The 16,650-nt window shown below is 38.6% G+C and overlaps 1 protein-coding gene across 9 annotated transcripts in view; it reads left to right on the forward strand.

Annotated features, from left to right (window-relative positions):
* The window catches only part of LOC145981056 (uncharacterized), a 288,517-nt gene that overhangs the window by 187,395 nt on the left and 84,472 nt on the right, over positions 1–16,650 (forward strand). For 4 of the 9 annotated variants that reach the window (XM_083114161.1, XM_083114170.1, XM_083114168.1 and 1 more), the window contains one exon: positions 7,379–7,581. In XM_083114161.1, the coding sequence (XP_082970287.1) occupies positions 7,379–7,581 (203 nt within the window). Of the gene's footprint in view, positions 1–7,378; positions 7,582–9,981; positions 10,416–16,650 lie in introns of those variants that run through there. The other 5 variants (XM_083114162.1, XM_083114167.1, XM_083114165.1 and 2 more) reach the window with 2 other exon arrangements.

The raw sequence follows: 16,650 nt of genomic DNA on the forward strand, positions 1-16,650 counted from the left end.
CACAGTGTCTCCCAGCCAAGTTGCTGAAGGGTCTCCGGGTCCTCTTTGTCACATGTGGCTTGGCATTGTCGTGCAGGAACAACACACCCTTGCGATTCACCAATGCCGGCTCCTTCTGTCGCAATGCACGGTTCACCCTTTGCAACTGCTGAGAGTAGAGGTCAGCAGTGATGGTCTGACCAGTTGGAAGGAGCTCGTAATGCAACACTTGCTGACAATTCCACCATACAGAGAGCATAACCTTTCGTGGGTGCAGAGGTGGTCTTGAGGTGTGAGGAACAAGGTCACGTTGCGACAACCAATGTCTGGTACGCTTGGGAGTGTCATAGAGGACCCACTTTTTGTCACCAGTGAGCAAGCGATCAAACATGGATGTGTTCAGGTGCCGAGTGAGCAAGGACAAACAGACTGTCACTCGTTCTTCCTTGTTGGCTGCCGATAATGTGTGGGGTACCCACTTGCTTAACTTGTATGACTTCCCTATCCCGTGCAGGTGCAGTCTGGTTGTTTCAGCGGAAACATGGAACCTTTCTGCAAGTTCATCACACGTTAGACCACTGTCCTCCTCGATGGCTGCTTTCAGGACCTCGTCATCCAACATATGTGGTCGTCCGCAGCGAGGTTCATCCGAAAGGCTCACATCTCCCGAATTTCTGGAACCAATGCCTGGCAGTGCGTTCGTTCACGGCATTCTCCCCAAATGCCTGGCAAATGCGGCGATTTGATGCGGCAGCTGACAGGCCCACTTTAAAGTCATACAACAAACACACGCGAACAAGCTGCTTCGATACCTCCATTCCTCTTCGACACTGGACGAGCTATGACTGCTGTGTGTGCGCAACGTGCCTGTATTACTGACAGTCGATGGTCAGACTAACTCCTGATCGCTTGGCAGGCACGTGCGTCGTTTCGCATTTCGTGCATTATCCGCTGCAGTAGGTTTCATGACCTATATATATATTTATCTGTGGTAGTTGTTACGGAATTGGAAAAATGTGCAGATTCCTACAACTTACACTTTATTCTGAAAAACAATTTTTCATGATTTTTGTTCCTTGATTTTTACAGCTTGTAACTTGAGACTTAATTTTGCGGGCGCAGGTACGAACTTGAGGTTTAACGTTTGGGGGGGACAGAGTCCAAAAAGTTTTTCATCCCATAAAAATAGTGTCCAGGAGTATTTGCTAAATAACTGCTAAATTTGCGAAATCATAAATATTATTATTTATTACTTAGCTCCTCAAGTCTTAGGATGTTAACAAAAGTATCCTTAGCCCCCCCGTGCTCCTGCCAAGTTTCGCCTATGCATTTGAATATATAAGCTCTTAAGTACTATTTTTAGTTTGTATGCAGAACTTAACTTTGCCATTGCAAATACAGCAACTTTTTAACATGCTGTGTTCAACTGTACTCACAATTTATCGCCTTGAGAACGTTAAAAATGTCTAATTAGTGGTTGTATACCAGTTATACAAAGATACTATGTTAATATGTACAGCATATACAATTATTACTTCCCCAATATCTCATTTTATAATATATTTACAATACAGTGTTTGACTTCGTGAAATGTTTATAAGAATGCTAATCACTGTGTGCTAAGATTATGTCTACGGTGCCTGGTAAGTAAAGTTGTATACAATCTTACAAAAATTGTACTCTTTTGTTTTGTGAAGTTTACATTGACATGCAAGACGATTTGGTCACGCATTGTTTTCACCATACAGACCAATTAGAAATGGCTCTAAGCCCTGTACGATTTACCGTACTTTTTAACTACTGCACAGGATAGAGAAAACGTCAGGAACATGTTGAAACTAGCATTCATGTGGAATTGTCCCCTGTACTGAAAGATATGCTTTACAACAGCGAGAACCTGTATTTGACCCATAAATTCCGCCAGTTACTAAGGAGCCTTTTTATATACATAAGGCTCCAAAGCTAGTGAAAATATATGCCGCTGTCTAGGACATTTATACATTTGCAGAAGATAAACAAAAACGGATCAGTGTTACCAAGTAATTACATACAAATTCACAAGCGGATATTATATCTCATGAACTTTGTCTAGTAGACTGGTATTGGAGCTACAAATAGCAATTGTTGTTTTTGGAGGAACAGGTTCCAAACCTTGTTGTATCATTCACCACCGGTTTGCCCCAGTGTGACGTCACGAATTACATATATGGAGAGTAAAGTACTCCTTGTGGCCAACATCAAGCTGAGAAGCACTAATTTATTGGATTTGTTTTGTTCTCCCACAAACCAGTTGGACGACTCGCTCTAAATCTTATTGAGCTGTCTTTATAATTGTCCTTCATCAACGCATTTGCCATTGTGCTTGTTGCATGAGTATTAAAGTTTGAGTACAAAGGTGAACAGTGCTTTTACAAGCAATAAAACTTTGACATAATAAGATGTGTTTCCACACTGGAAATGTTAATCTAGAATGCAGATTTGCTAGGAATGAAAGAAGTTGGAAACTTGAAACGTTAACTTATGCTTATTTTGATGCCTGCTTTGGTAATTGTTAGCAAGTAAATTCTCTAGCACTCACCATACTTTAATTTTTATTTACAGTTTCTGATACTTGCATATTTAGTTTGAGATTCTCTATATTTTGATTTTTGTTTGCTGTTTGCCAAACTTGGATTTTTGTTTGAATTTTTTGCTTGATGAGTTTTCGAACTTTTTGTTTGAAGTTTTTCCACACTTTATTTGTCGCTTGGAGTTTTCATACTTTATTTATTTTCTTTGCTTAGACTTTTCCCTCCTCGATAGCGTAGTGGTAGCGTCGTCGCCTTCTAATAAAGGCACATAGTGGTTCAGATCCCACATTAAAGTGTAGGTCCAGTCCCGATTAGCCTTACTGTGCATAAAGTGGACTTAAAACACTAATTCAAGCAGTCATTTTTTTGCTTTGAGTTTTCATACTTTTTGTGCTTCAAATTTTTCATACTATTTTTTTTTACAGTTTAACTACTTCATATTTTTCTTCGTGTCATTCTGTTTCGATTTTGTTATATTCTTATTTATTTCTTCAATCTTTTATTGACAGAGTTGTTTACATGGTTTAAATTTTCCCCCTTTGTGAACAAATTGCTTGATTTTTCAGAAAGTTATTTCTTGTTAAGACAAAGCGTTATTTAATCTTAAACTTTTAAGCCACATTTCTAACTTTATAAGTTAATCGTGATGATGCGAATGGACTGCAAAAACGTTGGCCAAACGCCTTAGTCCGGTTTCGAACCTAGTACCTCTAACGTCATAGATAAACACCTCGCTAGACTAGCTATCGGATTGCGAGCTTAACAACATTGAACAATATTTATTTATTTATTTCGTCGTCTTTTACGAGATGGCGAAATTAAGGCTGTGGCGCCTTTTCTTCCACTTGACCATGTTTACAAATATTTTTGAATATGGAATATTGAAACATTGAAAAAATAAGAAAAAATATAAAAATCACAGAGGAATAAGAAATACATAAGAATGGAAATCTGACCTACGGGCACACTCACAGATACATAACATTACTCTTACTTAAGCACAGTCCAAAACGGTATACTTTGACGATAATTCATATTAACTATTACGTTAAATCATTTTTGTGCCTTAAGTCCTCCTATCATTCTCTGCACCCGCCACTTTATTAGGGAAGTCAAACATTTAATTTTCATTATATAATATGTATAACTTTAACAATATTTTGAACGTCACAATTGAGGAAGAGACATGAATTTCAGGTGGCAACTTGTTCCAAAGGCCTGCTGAGGTAACAGTAAAGGAATTTACATAAAAGTTGGATTTGTGGAGTTGCGGCTGTGAAAGTCAGAAAGATGTTGAAATCGGTTACAGAGAAATTGCGCGTCTTGTTTGGAGGATTTTGTACAGTAAAATTAACTTATGAAAATTACGTTTGTAATAGGGTACTCGCACCAGAGAGGTGAGAGATGGTGGGCGTTAGCAACAAATGAACTTTGAAAATAAGAGAAGAATCTCAAGAGAGATTAGTTCATATAAGTATAATCAGGGAGGATTTATAAAATTTTGGCCCCCTAGGCTATCCTTTGTTTTGGGCCCTGCCGACATCATCATCATAATTATTATTATTTTATTAAGAGTTTTTTATCGTCGTACTTCATTTCCACTAATTACATGCATGCTTTTTATTAATAGCGCTTGCAAAATTTAAATTGTAGATGCATCTCATTAAAAATTATTCATAACAATAATAATAATTTTTAATAATAACAATATACTTAGATTTGACAACAGAACATCACTTAAAACTGTAAGGCAAGATACTACTTCCTTCTACCTTCTTTCATGAAATCGATAGCACAGTGGTAATGTAATCAAGAGCTCGGTACCCGGTGGAAGCACATACTGGTCCGGATCCCACTTTAAGCTGTAGGTCCAGTCCCGATTAAATTGTCTGTGCATAAAGTGGTTTTAAAACAAAACTGCAAATTTTAAAGCTTTTTTTGAGTTCCGGTATCTTTTATGTCTTATTAAAATTCTTAGTTTCACAGCATTGATTATTTATCTCATGTTCCGATATTATTTCTAAGGTTAAGTTGAAATTGAACTTGCAATTTAATGTAATAGTACGTTCAGAATCAAATTCCCCATGTATTTAATGGGAGAACAATTGCCCACCAAAAGCAAGGGGAGACAACAGGGGTGCTGCCACCTACAACAGTTTGCTTTGACCAGGCCCGTTTAGAAAGCTGCTCCAGTTTCATTGGCAGGCACACAGATGGCAGCATCGTTTTAGTTACTCGGCTTTGTATTGTACCGATCAAGATATTTCTCACTTGAAACATTCTGTAGAACCTAGATTTAAAAGCTTGTGCAGTCCAAATTTTGATCGGTTAAAGCATGAAAAGTGTGAGAATGTTTACATACGGTTTTCTTCATTATGAAGACTCGTTCATTGAAATACTTATTACTTTAGTTGCCACACAAGAAATTCTAGAAATAATTTAATCGAATTTAATTACCTTGATCTGTTCGGTCACCTTTTATTGTTACCCGTCAATTGGAAGTTTTACATGCATGGTTTCCACGTTGCGCTATTATCATAGGATTCCCTCCCACTGACCTAAACGTTTGAATGAAAAGTCATGAAGAGTCGAGGAATTTTGAAGTCAGGAAAAAAATTGTTCTTGCTAGAATTTGGGATTTAAAGTAAATTGTAGAATTTTCTCGAACCAACTTCTTGATGGGAGATATTCTGTATAAACTTACTTACGTAGTTTATATTTACTTATTTATTTTAAACACACTTGAATAAACTTCCTTAACTTTCCTGATTAGCAAGTTCAATTTATCATTATATGCTTGATAGCTTGTTAAAGCACTACAGAATAATATGGAAATTCATTTTTAAATTAACTTGAATAGCCATGATACAACATTATCCACAAGTAGCATATGACCATGTACGGTGTTACCAAGAGAACAGTGTAAATCAGACTTGTTAACGTGGAAAGCTGACATGCTCCTAGACTAGAATATTGTATTACCATGAAGTATTTTCTCTACGAGGTTAAATAACATGAAACCATCTCGACCAAGATGAGAAGAAACCGGCAAACCTGCGAACTACATTAGACAGTCATTTGTTTTCTGTCTCGCTTTCCTTTCGCTTGTGGTGACGACGATGTAGCTGTTGATTGCATCGCCCTCGCTCGCTTAGGGCTGAAAACTCGACGACAGCGCCACCGGTGTCGGGTCTGAAGGTTTACATTGGGGATTTTGTTAGTGGTTTTGAATATGCTACATAATGGAATTGCACAAAGCACACGATCGGCAAGGAATGGATGAATTATTTTTTTTAAAAAAAAATTGTCTGTCGACGCACTTGGTCATTTTGCACCCTTCAGAATTTACGGGGAAAGTCCTCATATGTAAAAACCTTACCGTAGAGTTAAAAATGGGTTGCAAAGAACCCCTCGAGAATGGTTAAATGTACAAGGTTGTAAAGAGACCTGCACAGTACATACACAACACAAAAAGGTAAGGAAAACTTCCTCAGATACAGTATAACAGCCGTGTACTTCTCAAAAAGCTAAAATAATAATAATAATAAATAAACGCATCATCCCCCAACACAGAAGATAAACAGTTGGGAAAGTTAAAAGTTTGTCTGAAAGATATTGAATTCCACACATGTCTCACCCATGCCTGTGTCCAATACGAAGCCAAATTAAAATGACTTTTTCTCAACGGGAGGGACCAGAAACAACATACACCTATGGCGGGCTTGATAGGGCGAAACTTGTTCCCCCTTACCTGTCGTAGAAAGTAACGTTTTACCAGAAATGCCAAAATGTAGCATTGAATAGTGAAAACGTTAAGTTAAAAATGAAGCATTTTCATTCGTCATTAAAATGCACTTGAGTCTAAACACATGTTGATATTATTTTGAATATCCGTTATCCAGGTTAATAACATAACGACTTTCATTTGCTACACAAGTGTAGTGATACATACTCTACAATACATTTAAGGTTTACTTCATTATTAAAGTGCATATCGACGGAATTGATACAAGTGTATACATTTTAACTAAAATACATTCTTATTCATAAAAGAGCAAAATATTCTACTTTTAAAAAATACAAATCCTATTTATGTTTTCTGAAGCTTTAATATTTTCGATGTTCCACCAGTAAGACACTGCATTTTATTTCTTGATTTGCAGTAGGAGTAATAATAGTTTACGAAAGATCCAAATGAGTTCGGTAGGAATGCATTCGGCAATTGTTTTCTTCTTTAACATGAGGGCTGTAGGTGATCTATTCTGTTTCGAAATATTACTTTGGCACTGATCTTGTCTCTCATCATGAGTTCAACTCCGAAATTGAAAATTGTACCAACGTTTTTCCTATAATATTGAAATTTATTGCTTTAATTCCATCTTCCACATAAGTATAATTACAGTAAAAATATTAAATTCTGACAACTTTTTAACTCCTGCCTTCACTGAAAAACATGAGAAATGTAAGGGTTGTTAAAGGTCCAGGAATTTTAAATAAATTCAATTCCGGTCCAGGAGTGAAAATCAGTAAGCGTAAATGGGTTCTAGACCGTAAAGAACCTTTTTATGTATAAAGTATTTCAATTCGATCCAGGAACTTTTTTCCGGATCAATTTAAATTCGGTCCAGCAACCTTTTTCAATGAAACAATACGCAACTTGGACCGAATTTAAATTGTGCGAGGAAGAAGGTTCCCGTCCTGCAGCGGAACCCAATACAACCCACTAGAATTTACGGGCTCCTGGACCTTAAACAACCCTGGTTTTAATGTCTTTATTTTCTTCCTTTGTTTATTTATCCTTTCTAATGTGTGTTTCTCTTCTGTTTCAGCAGAAATCGAAGGCTATGGACCCTACAAGCCAGTTCCACCCCCAAAACCCCTCCCGATGGGAAGCTACCCTCCCCCTTACAGAATGCCCCCTTTCCCTCTGCACCCAGGTGGTTACAGCATGTTCGCTCTGAGTGACCCGTCTATCCCAGGAGCCATGGCCTCCGAGAACAGCAACCTCCACACGCACTCCAGCAAGTTTCCGGTGAGTAGAAGTTCAGATGTGAAATACAGGGTGTCCAAGTGATTTGTATCCGAAAATTAACCATGAATCTGATTTATTGCATTATCTTGATAAATTTATATTTTTCAGACACAGTACTCAATTTATACATTAATTAATATATGTAACTGGAGTTCAAAAAGTTTCACCGTAGCGAAGGTTGTGCAGCTTACAGCAGTGCACTCTCATAACAGTAGCGCTTAAAGTGAAGCCCATGCAACTCTTTGACACAAATTTTTAGGCACATCTGCAAAACAGTCCCGGGTTATTGACTATACATTTGTCGCAATTGCCTCTTGCAGCTTGTCGATTTTTTTCGCAGGTGATTTCGGTAGCCAAAATGGGAACTATATCGCCATTTTGTTGAAATCGAGACATTATGATGTATTTCAATAAGTTGTACAAGTATGATACTTGAAAATAATTCCAGTGGGGGAAGAGGATTTAAGTAGATTCTATCGATTTTATTTATAGTGTACCCCAGGGGATAAATAATTACCAGCCATAGCTCCCCCGCCCTACAAGTAAACATTCAAATTAAGAAAAGTAATAATAGCATAATTTGTCTTAAATTTTACCTAAAGGCAGATATTAACATTTGTTGTCACGCCCTGCATGTGGTGTTCCCATGTATGTGCACCATCCGAAATTATTTTCATGAGTACTCCGTTATTTTAACTGTATTTTTTTTCCAGTTTATGAATTCGCTGTTTTAACACCTTAAAAGTCATGCGTGGATTTTCTCTGTCTCGTATGCTTAGGGATAATATCGAGATTGTAGACGAGAAGACACTTCTAACTGACCCAGTCACGTCTCGAATTGCAAATGCCTATCTTGTTCTCTTGCAGGCCAAAAATTGACGCGACAATTCGCTAACAAGCTCTGAAAATCATAGTCCTCAAAATACTATATTGTCATGTTCCTGTGAAACAGTAATGAAGCTTACCATAAGAAATTCTCACCAAAGGGTTGAGATAAAGGGCCCACAGGAAATTTTCTGACAATGAAGACAGAAGAAAAATAGCTTCTTTGTGCTTGCGGAAATTATTACATCAGCCTGCGACACGCAGGTTAAAAGGCAGTTAAAAATTGGTGTACAAGGGCATGTTGGCAGGGAATAGGCACTTACATGCTGAAAAGTGCGATTGCGCTAATAGTTGATAATGAACCTCCATTCATAGTTGTTTATGTCTTGGATGAGAGCATTGTGATCTGAGAAGGCATGTGAAGCATGTAATTTCAAACACAATGCGATGTGCCGTTGTTTATACATTGTTGATGTCCATTATAACAGCTATAAAGGGTCGAGATGAGCTGAGGTTCGAATGCATGACAAAGCAGCATGACGTCATTACAGGTTTCGTATTTGGAGCGGATCATATATGGTGAAAACGGGATGCGTTTTCTATCCGATGCAGTTGGTTTCAGGTCCTGTGGTAGAGCTTCCCGTGTTTTTTTGCATGTTAAAAAGACGTGCGGTGTTCAATATCTTAATCGCCTGCGGGATTTACACCGGTATTTCTGTGTTTGCTCGTCTGCTAGCTGACAGTCTTCAATGAAGTACCGTTGAAGCGTGGCTGTTTCGTTTGAAGTTTAGTCAGGTCATTTATTGCTTTGTGAAAGAGTGCAAGGGCAGTTATGTAGTAATGGAAAGGGCTACATGCCCTTTGCAGAACCATCTGGCGGAGGGAAGGCAAGTCTGCAAGTGAGCAACGTAAATGAAGTACGTATATTTAATATTGACTTGTTAGCTCAAAATTGTACGGTGTGTGCATAACTATTACCAAGCAAATTGTCCATCGGTATTTTCGCTTATATTGTACGTGTTTTTAATTGACGTTATGGAATTTACTGTTGCTGGTGCAGAGTTTGTCAACTGCCTCGTGTAGTACTTTGTTTAATTCTAGGACCGCACATTGTGTAAAACTAAGTGAATAAATATAGCAATGGACAATTGTGGTAATACTTGTACATCCCACTGTACTACACGGTAAAGCCGAAGACAATAGCTACATTCTTTTGAACCTAACTCACTAAACTGTTTACTATTGAAAATTATGCATTCTTTCTGATAGATGTGCACGGTGAAGAAATCCTAATACAGAATCTATAGGATCTGCCAAAGCTGGTCGTTGTCTTCCAACCGTTTGGTGACGCTAGTGAGTTCAGAATTCGTCTCTCAGGTGGAAGTGTCGTTTCCTGACGTTGGTTTATTCCTTATGATAAGTTGTAAATGTCCATGGAATACAATTACTCGAAAGCTTATCGTTGATGAGTTTTGAGTGGAAAAGTTGTGCTAATTTGCACTTGTTGATCTGTTTCCCATGTTTGTGTCAGCTTTGTAGTGAAGTACAAGGCGTAAATCGTGCGATAAGAAATTCATTAGTAGCTGCAAGCCAGCATGGAAAGTACAATGACTGCTAAACGTTTCTCCGACTGAGTCCTTATAACCGTGTGAATCGCGACTTCTGTGCGACACGAAATTGCGCGTCGTCTGCAATATTCCCCCAGGCAAGGTGTTTATACGAAAAGACTGAAGACAGGCATTGTGGACGAAGAAAAAACCTCAACAACTACTAAAGTTTGTTGGTACGCGAGTGCGACTTTCACACGATACCACAGCACCATTAAAGACAATGGCTGTTTAATGGTTGAACGTCAGGTTCTTGTGCGGGAAGGGGGCCGGGGGAAGAGGAGAAGAATCCCCGGGCAGTTCTTTTCCCACACTCGGCAAGAAAGCAGTCTTCAAACTCCCGCAGACAAGAGTTTAGGAATGGGAGTTGTGGATGCAGCCATGTCCCGTGCTACGAGCCCAGTAAGTATTTACTTGTTTATACTTGGTAATTTCATCAAAAAGTGTCCATTTTAATGTTACGCATCGTGATTTCTTTCTTTAGCACATTGTGAGATAAAGCGTCTGGTAGCAACTTGCATATTGACATCGTTAGTTTGTATTTTTCCCTTGCGCACATCCGTTCGAGAAGCGTCTCTTTTCATACAGCATTCCAAACACGATTCTTGTACGGTAGAACTATTGTTCTGGCAACTGTGTAATCCGTATTGTTTTTATTAATGTTTACATCCAGGTTACGCACTGATTACAGCACTCGGCAGCGTATTTACTACTTGGTTTTCGATTAGTGTTATAAAGCCTTGTACGATTCTACAGATTAGGCTGTGTACTTGAACTAGAAGCGTATACTTAATATACGTACTGCGTCTAAACTGCGTATCGCAGTAGCATTTTCTCACCTTCTTATTATTCTACAGCACGAATGGTAAGGTAGGGAGCTTATTGAATTCAAGATCAAGTCAACTTCCTGTTCACGAATCATTTTTATTGCTAACGGATGTGAATTCTTATTTTGTTCTCAATATCAAGGATATTGGTGGAAAAAAATGAACTTGTGAGGTTCAGCGATTGCGTCTTATCACAGTTTATTACTGCCCGAGCGTAGCGTGTTTATATTGAGGTCACCTGAGGTCCAGGCCCCTATGTTACATTTTTAGTTGGATATATCCTGAAATTCACGTGTGGGTACGATACCCGGTGGAGGCACATTGCGCTGTGGTTCAGATTTCGCTTTTATCTGTAGGTCCGGTCACGATAAGCCTATTTGTTCATAAAGTGGACTTAAGACAAAAATAAATTTCAAAAATTCACATGTGTGAACTAGGGATGGCGAAACGGATCCGGATCCGGATCCGAGAGTTTCGTATCTCAATCCCGTTATAATATTACCACACCTTAAAAGGTATTATGATCTTCGATTACAAAGAAATTTTTCATTAGTTAGTCCTACAAGAATTTTTATCAAGTGTTGTTCCTAAAATACTTTGCTACGCATCGGCTAACACACTCGTGCACAAAAATAATCTTACTTGTTTAACATAAAATGTCACAGGTGATTTTGTAAATGCCATTGAAACGAATATGTATTCATTCGAATGTATTGAAAATGGAAACACACATAAATGTGAGACATTCCATTCCAGGATGAAACCTTTAACACATTTAACAAGATAGAAATGTTATACAAAAATTATGCAATTTTTCTACAGTTACAGTTTTACAAATTAAAATAAAACATTATAATATATGCAGTGTTATATAATTACAAAGTGTAAGACTAACAAGGGAGGTTATCTAAGTGTCCCCCTCCAATTTCCATGAAACTTGGCAGGTGTATAGTGGGGGCCCAATGGAAGATATACGTGTTTTTTTTTTGTTTCGGCTAAAAAACTGTTTCAGGGGGCAACCCCCCTCAAATGTCAAGATGAGGACAAATTTAAGTGGGCATTTGACCCCTGTGTCCCCCTCCGATTTCCATGAAACTTGGCAGGTGTGTGTATAAACGGGCCCAAAGGAAGAAATACGTATTTTTTTGTTTCGGCTAAAAAAACTGTTTTAGGGGGCAACCCCCCTCAAATGTCAAGATGAGGACAGATTGAAGTGGGGATCTTACCCCTGTGTTCCCCTCCGATTTGCATGAAACTTGACAGGTGTGTGTATAAACGGGCCCAAAGGAAGAAATACGTGTCTTTTTTTTTGTTTCAGCTAAAAAACGATTTTACGCGGCAAAACCCACTCAAATGTTAAGATGAGAACAAATTGAAGTGGGGATCTGACCCCTGTGTTCCCCTCCGATTTCCATGAAACTTGACAGGTGTGTGTATAAACGGGCCCAAAGGAAGAAATACGTATTTTTTTGTTTCGGCTAAAAAAACTGTTTTAGGGGGCAACCCCCCTCAAATGTCAAGATGAGGACAGATTGAAGTGGGGATCTTACCCCTGTGTTCCCCTCCGATTTGCATGAAACGTGGCAGGTGTATAGAGGGGCCCAAAGGAAGAATTACGTGTTTTTCTGTTTCACCTAAAAACTGTTTTAGGGGGCAAATCCCCTCAAATGTCAAGATGAGGACAAATTGAAGTAAGGATCTGACCCCTGTGTCCCCCTCCGATTTTCATGAAACTTCGCAGGTGTATAGAGGGGCCCAAAGGAAAAAATACGTGTTTTTTTTTGTTTCGGCTAAAAAACTGTTTTAGGGGGCAAAACCCGCCTCAAATGTCAATATATGGACAAATTGACGTGGGGATCATCTGACCCCTGTGTCCCCCTCCGATTTCCATGAAATTTGTCAGGTGTATAGAGAGGCCCTATGCCCCTGTTTCTTCCTATGCCATATTTACGTGGTTTCGGGGTCAGATCCCCACTTCAATTTCTCCTCATCTTGACATTTGAGGGGGGGAGGGTTGCCCCCTAAAACCGTTTTTTACCTGAAACACAAAAACACGTACTTCTTTCTTTGGGCCCCTCCATACACCTGCCAAATTTCATGGAAATCGGAGTGGCACACAGGGGTCAGATCCCCACGTCAATTTGTCTTCATGTTGACCTTTGAGGGGGTTTTTGCCACCTGTAACAGTTTTTTTTAGCTGAAACACAAAAACACGTATTTCTTCCTTTGGGCCCCTCTATACACCTGCCAAGTTTCATGGAAATCGGAGGGGGAGACTTAGACCTCCCTTGTAAGTGTAAATATTAATTACAAATCGCGCACGCACACACTATATATATATATATATATATATATATATATATATATATATATATATATATATATATATATATAATATATAATTTGTATGTATGTATATTATGAAGCGCATGTGGGATGGCAAAACGGATCCGGATCCGAAAGTACCGGATCCGGATCCGAAAAATTTTAGGATCCGGAACCAACCGGATCCGGATCTGGCCATCCCTAGTGTGAACCAGGGCGCGCTCCCCATTGGCTCAAAGGTAACGCCGAGTATGCACGGATAGAGTGGTGTGCCCAGTATTTTCGAAAGGCGGATTTACGTATACTTTTTTTAGTAGTCGATCCTCATTTTGCCATCTTTTCCTGCTTTGCCAAAGGGAGGTTATGGTCCCCACCAACCTCCCCGTGGACACGCCACTGCACGAATGTCAACGCTCTGTCCAATGTCAGTTGTTTCTATTCCGGAGCATATTATGCATGGTTCATTAAACCAGGGGCGGTCCAGAGCAAGCCATGGCCCACCTACTGGCCCATCATGTCGAAATGTATTAGGCAAATTTTATTTTTAAGGTAAAATTGAAGTATATAGATAGTGAATATGATTTGAATTATTAGAAGTTCGTATGCAGGATCATTCTACTGAGTGCATTGGACTAATCCCTGCAAGACATCCCCATGGAGGCACATTGCAAAGCAGTTTGGATCATACCTTAAACTGTAGGTCCAGTCCCGATTAACCTATCTGAGCATACAGTGAACTTAAAACACGTTTTGCCAAACTATTTTCTACTAACCTCCAGACCATAGCGGTGACAGAATAGACCCAAACGTTTGCGATTCTTGATTGATTGATTTAGTTTATTTTACTTCGCGTTTTGTGGCTCTTGGCTAATTTGCGAAGATGGGGATGAGTGATGAAATGATGAAATTGATGAATGGACATTCACAAACAACCAAGCCCGACCAGGATTCGAACCCGGGACCCTTCGTTTGCGATTATTGTCGAAGTGTACAGTGTTATCCTTAACACCCCCCTTCAAATTTTTCACAAAGGCCCAATTTATGTTAATTTTTTTGCTCTAAATGTACACTTACACCTCTTAATACGAACTTACACCAACCTATATAATTATTATTGTAACTGAACCTAAAATTTAAAACATTTCAACGAAACACTGGAATGTGGATTGTTTTAACTCCAATATTTAAAGTTTAAAAACCCTTGTTTCGATCCCGTAATAACAACGCGAATATCAAACATTTTTTTTTATTATTGGAAAATGTGGCCCAGCCTAATCTTTGATAGCCACTCAGTGGTTCACCCGCACCAGAAACCCTGGCGCCGCCCCTGCCTTAAGCTGTAAGTCCAGTTCTCTCTAAAGTGAACAAATATTTTTCCAACTATGTTTCTTTGTCCATGGAATGTATTACCACTTGACGAATTTTCGCCTAGAGTGTAAGTTTTCTGAAACGTCATCCACGTATATTCTAAGCAGTTTAGCAGTAATAATTTCGATTAGGTCAATCGATTCGATAATGAAAGTGCTGAACGTAATTGTAATAGTTGCTTACTTTTGTCTGAAGCTGTACCCCTGTTCACATAAAGTGGCACATTTTATAAGGTTGGATAGTTGATGTATGTGCCACTTTATCTAAACAGGAGTGTACAACCTTGGCCAGTAAAAGTTTTGGTAAAAATCATATTTGTTTGGTGAATAGATAAGTAGCAAATATCTCAAGTAAATTCTATACTTCTAGAAGCAAGACGAACCTCTTTAAAGTGAGGTACTTATTCAGTCATAGGCCAGGCTTCATACAGTTATCGGGCCATGACTAACAATATCGCCAGCCTGCTACGCAAATTTGGCCGTTTTGTTCAAAAAATTTCGCGAAAAACTCAATATAAAACTAAAAGGGCTTTGTTCGGTTGGAAGGCGATTTTTCTAATTTACCTTTTTTCATAGTCCAATTAAGAAAAGACAATCTTCCCGATGAAAATTTGGAGGCAACAGCAACATTGTCATTCAAGATGTAGAACGAATTGCGTTTGAGTTAAAAGACAGTGTATGTCAAAAATGTTGAGTAAATATTATCAGCATTTAACTACGATATAGGAAAAGCCAACAACCTGATCCTTGCAGAACTGAAAAATGAATTACAGCAAAGGAAAGTTCAGTTATATTATTTAGTATATTTCAGATATTGTGTGCGATAATGTGCATACGTAAACCGAAAGGTATCTCATTATTTCTTACGAAAGTTAATGACAATTTTCGTCATAAATTTTATGACTTCGCTAAATTTATAAGTGTTTTTTTTTTTTTTTTGCACCTATTGACATGTCATTAATGTCAAACCTTAAAATAACACTGATGTTTTCATTAAATAGCGACTGAATTGCAGCACAAAATAAAAATTTCAAAGAAAATGTTGACACCCGTCACTAAATGTTAACTATAGACTTTTTTTTTCAAAACAGCTTTCCAAGGAAGAAAAAGAGAGATCCTTGCTGTTGTCGAGTAAATGAATTCGATGCTATTTCTGACTTCCTACAGCTTATGTAAGGCACTAATCTAACGAAACAATGTATCTATCCCTCATTGCCTTAAGGAACTGAAGGAGAAGATGAAAGTGTGATGTCTTGTGCATTTGTTTGCAAATGAGGACCCCGTTCAATATCCTGTAAAACGGGGCACGGCGTCAGCGTGGGCGAGGTTACCTCATGTCGCCCGCCATCAGGAATGCGGCAGTGGCTTCAAAGGGAAATTTATGGAATGGCCACAGCACGCGCCTTGATCGGTGGGAGTTTGGAGCTTCGTCCTGCCCGATAGGTGGCAGTGGAGGCGCGAGCGTCGATGACCAATCGTGCTATTTGCATACTCATTCTTCGCTACAAAAGTGTAACTTATCGAACGAACGTTAAATTGTGATTACTACTGTGTGACTTTTATAGTTGTGAGATTTTAAAGATTTTAACACAAGTTGTAGCGAGGGATTCACTAGATAAAATATCATTCGTAAAGCAAAAGGAATTATCCTGCCAAGGTCGGACGAAATATTTTTAGGTGGGTTCTGCTTCGGAGGTAATGGCCACTGGCATATGCAGGGAGGAGCTGATGGGGCTACACTACCCTCCGAAATTTTGCAAACCCACCATTAAAATGAGCCCCGGTTATCATCAGTGCAACAACTTTAAAACACGAAAGTTAAATATGGTAACTACGAAACATTTTGTGAATCATCCCTCCCTCTACACTCACACACCTAGAACGCATATATGCAATAACAACCTTTATCCCAGCCTCCTCTGAAAATATCCTGTACGCAATTGGTCATGCCTACTAAGATTCTCTTTCTGTTTCTTTTATCACTTTGTCTTCTTTTGTCTATATTTTCTTCTGTTTCTTTCTCTTTTTCTTCTATTTATTTCACTTTCTCTTCGTTCATATTTTTTAGCCTCCCTTTTCTGCCTTATTTCTTTCTTTTTGTTTTCTGTGTTACTCTCT

This window comes from Lepisma saccharinum, chromosome 28, assembly GCF_977018435.1.
Source record: "Lepisma saccharinum chromosome 28, izLepSacc3.1, whole genome shotgun sequence".
Taxonomy (NCBI): Eukaryota; Metazoa; Arthropoda; class Insecta; order Zygentoma; family Lepismatidae; genus Lepisma; species Lepisma saccharinum.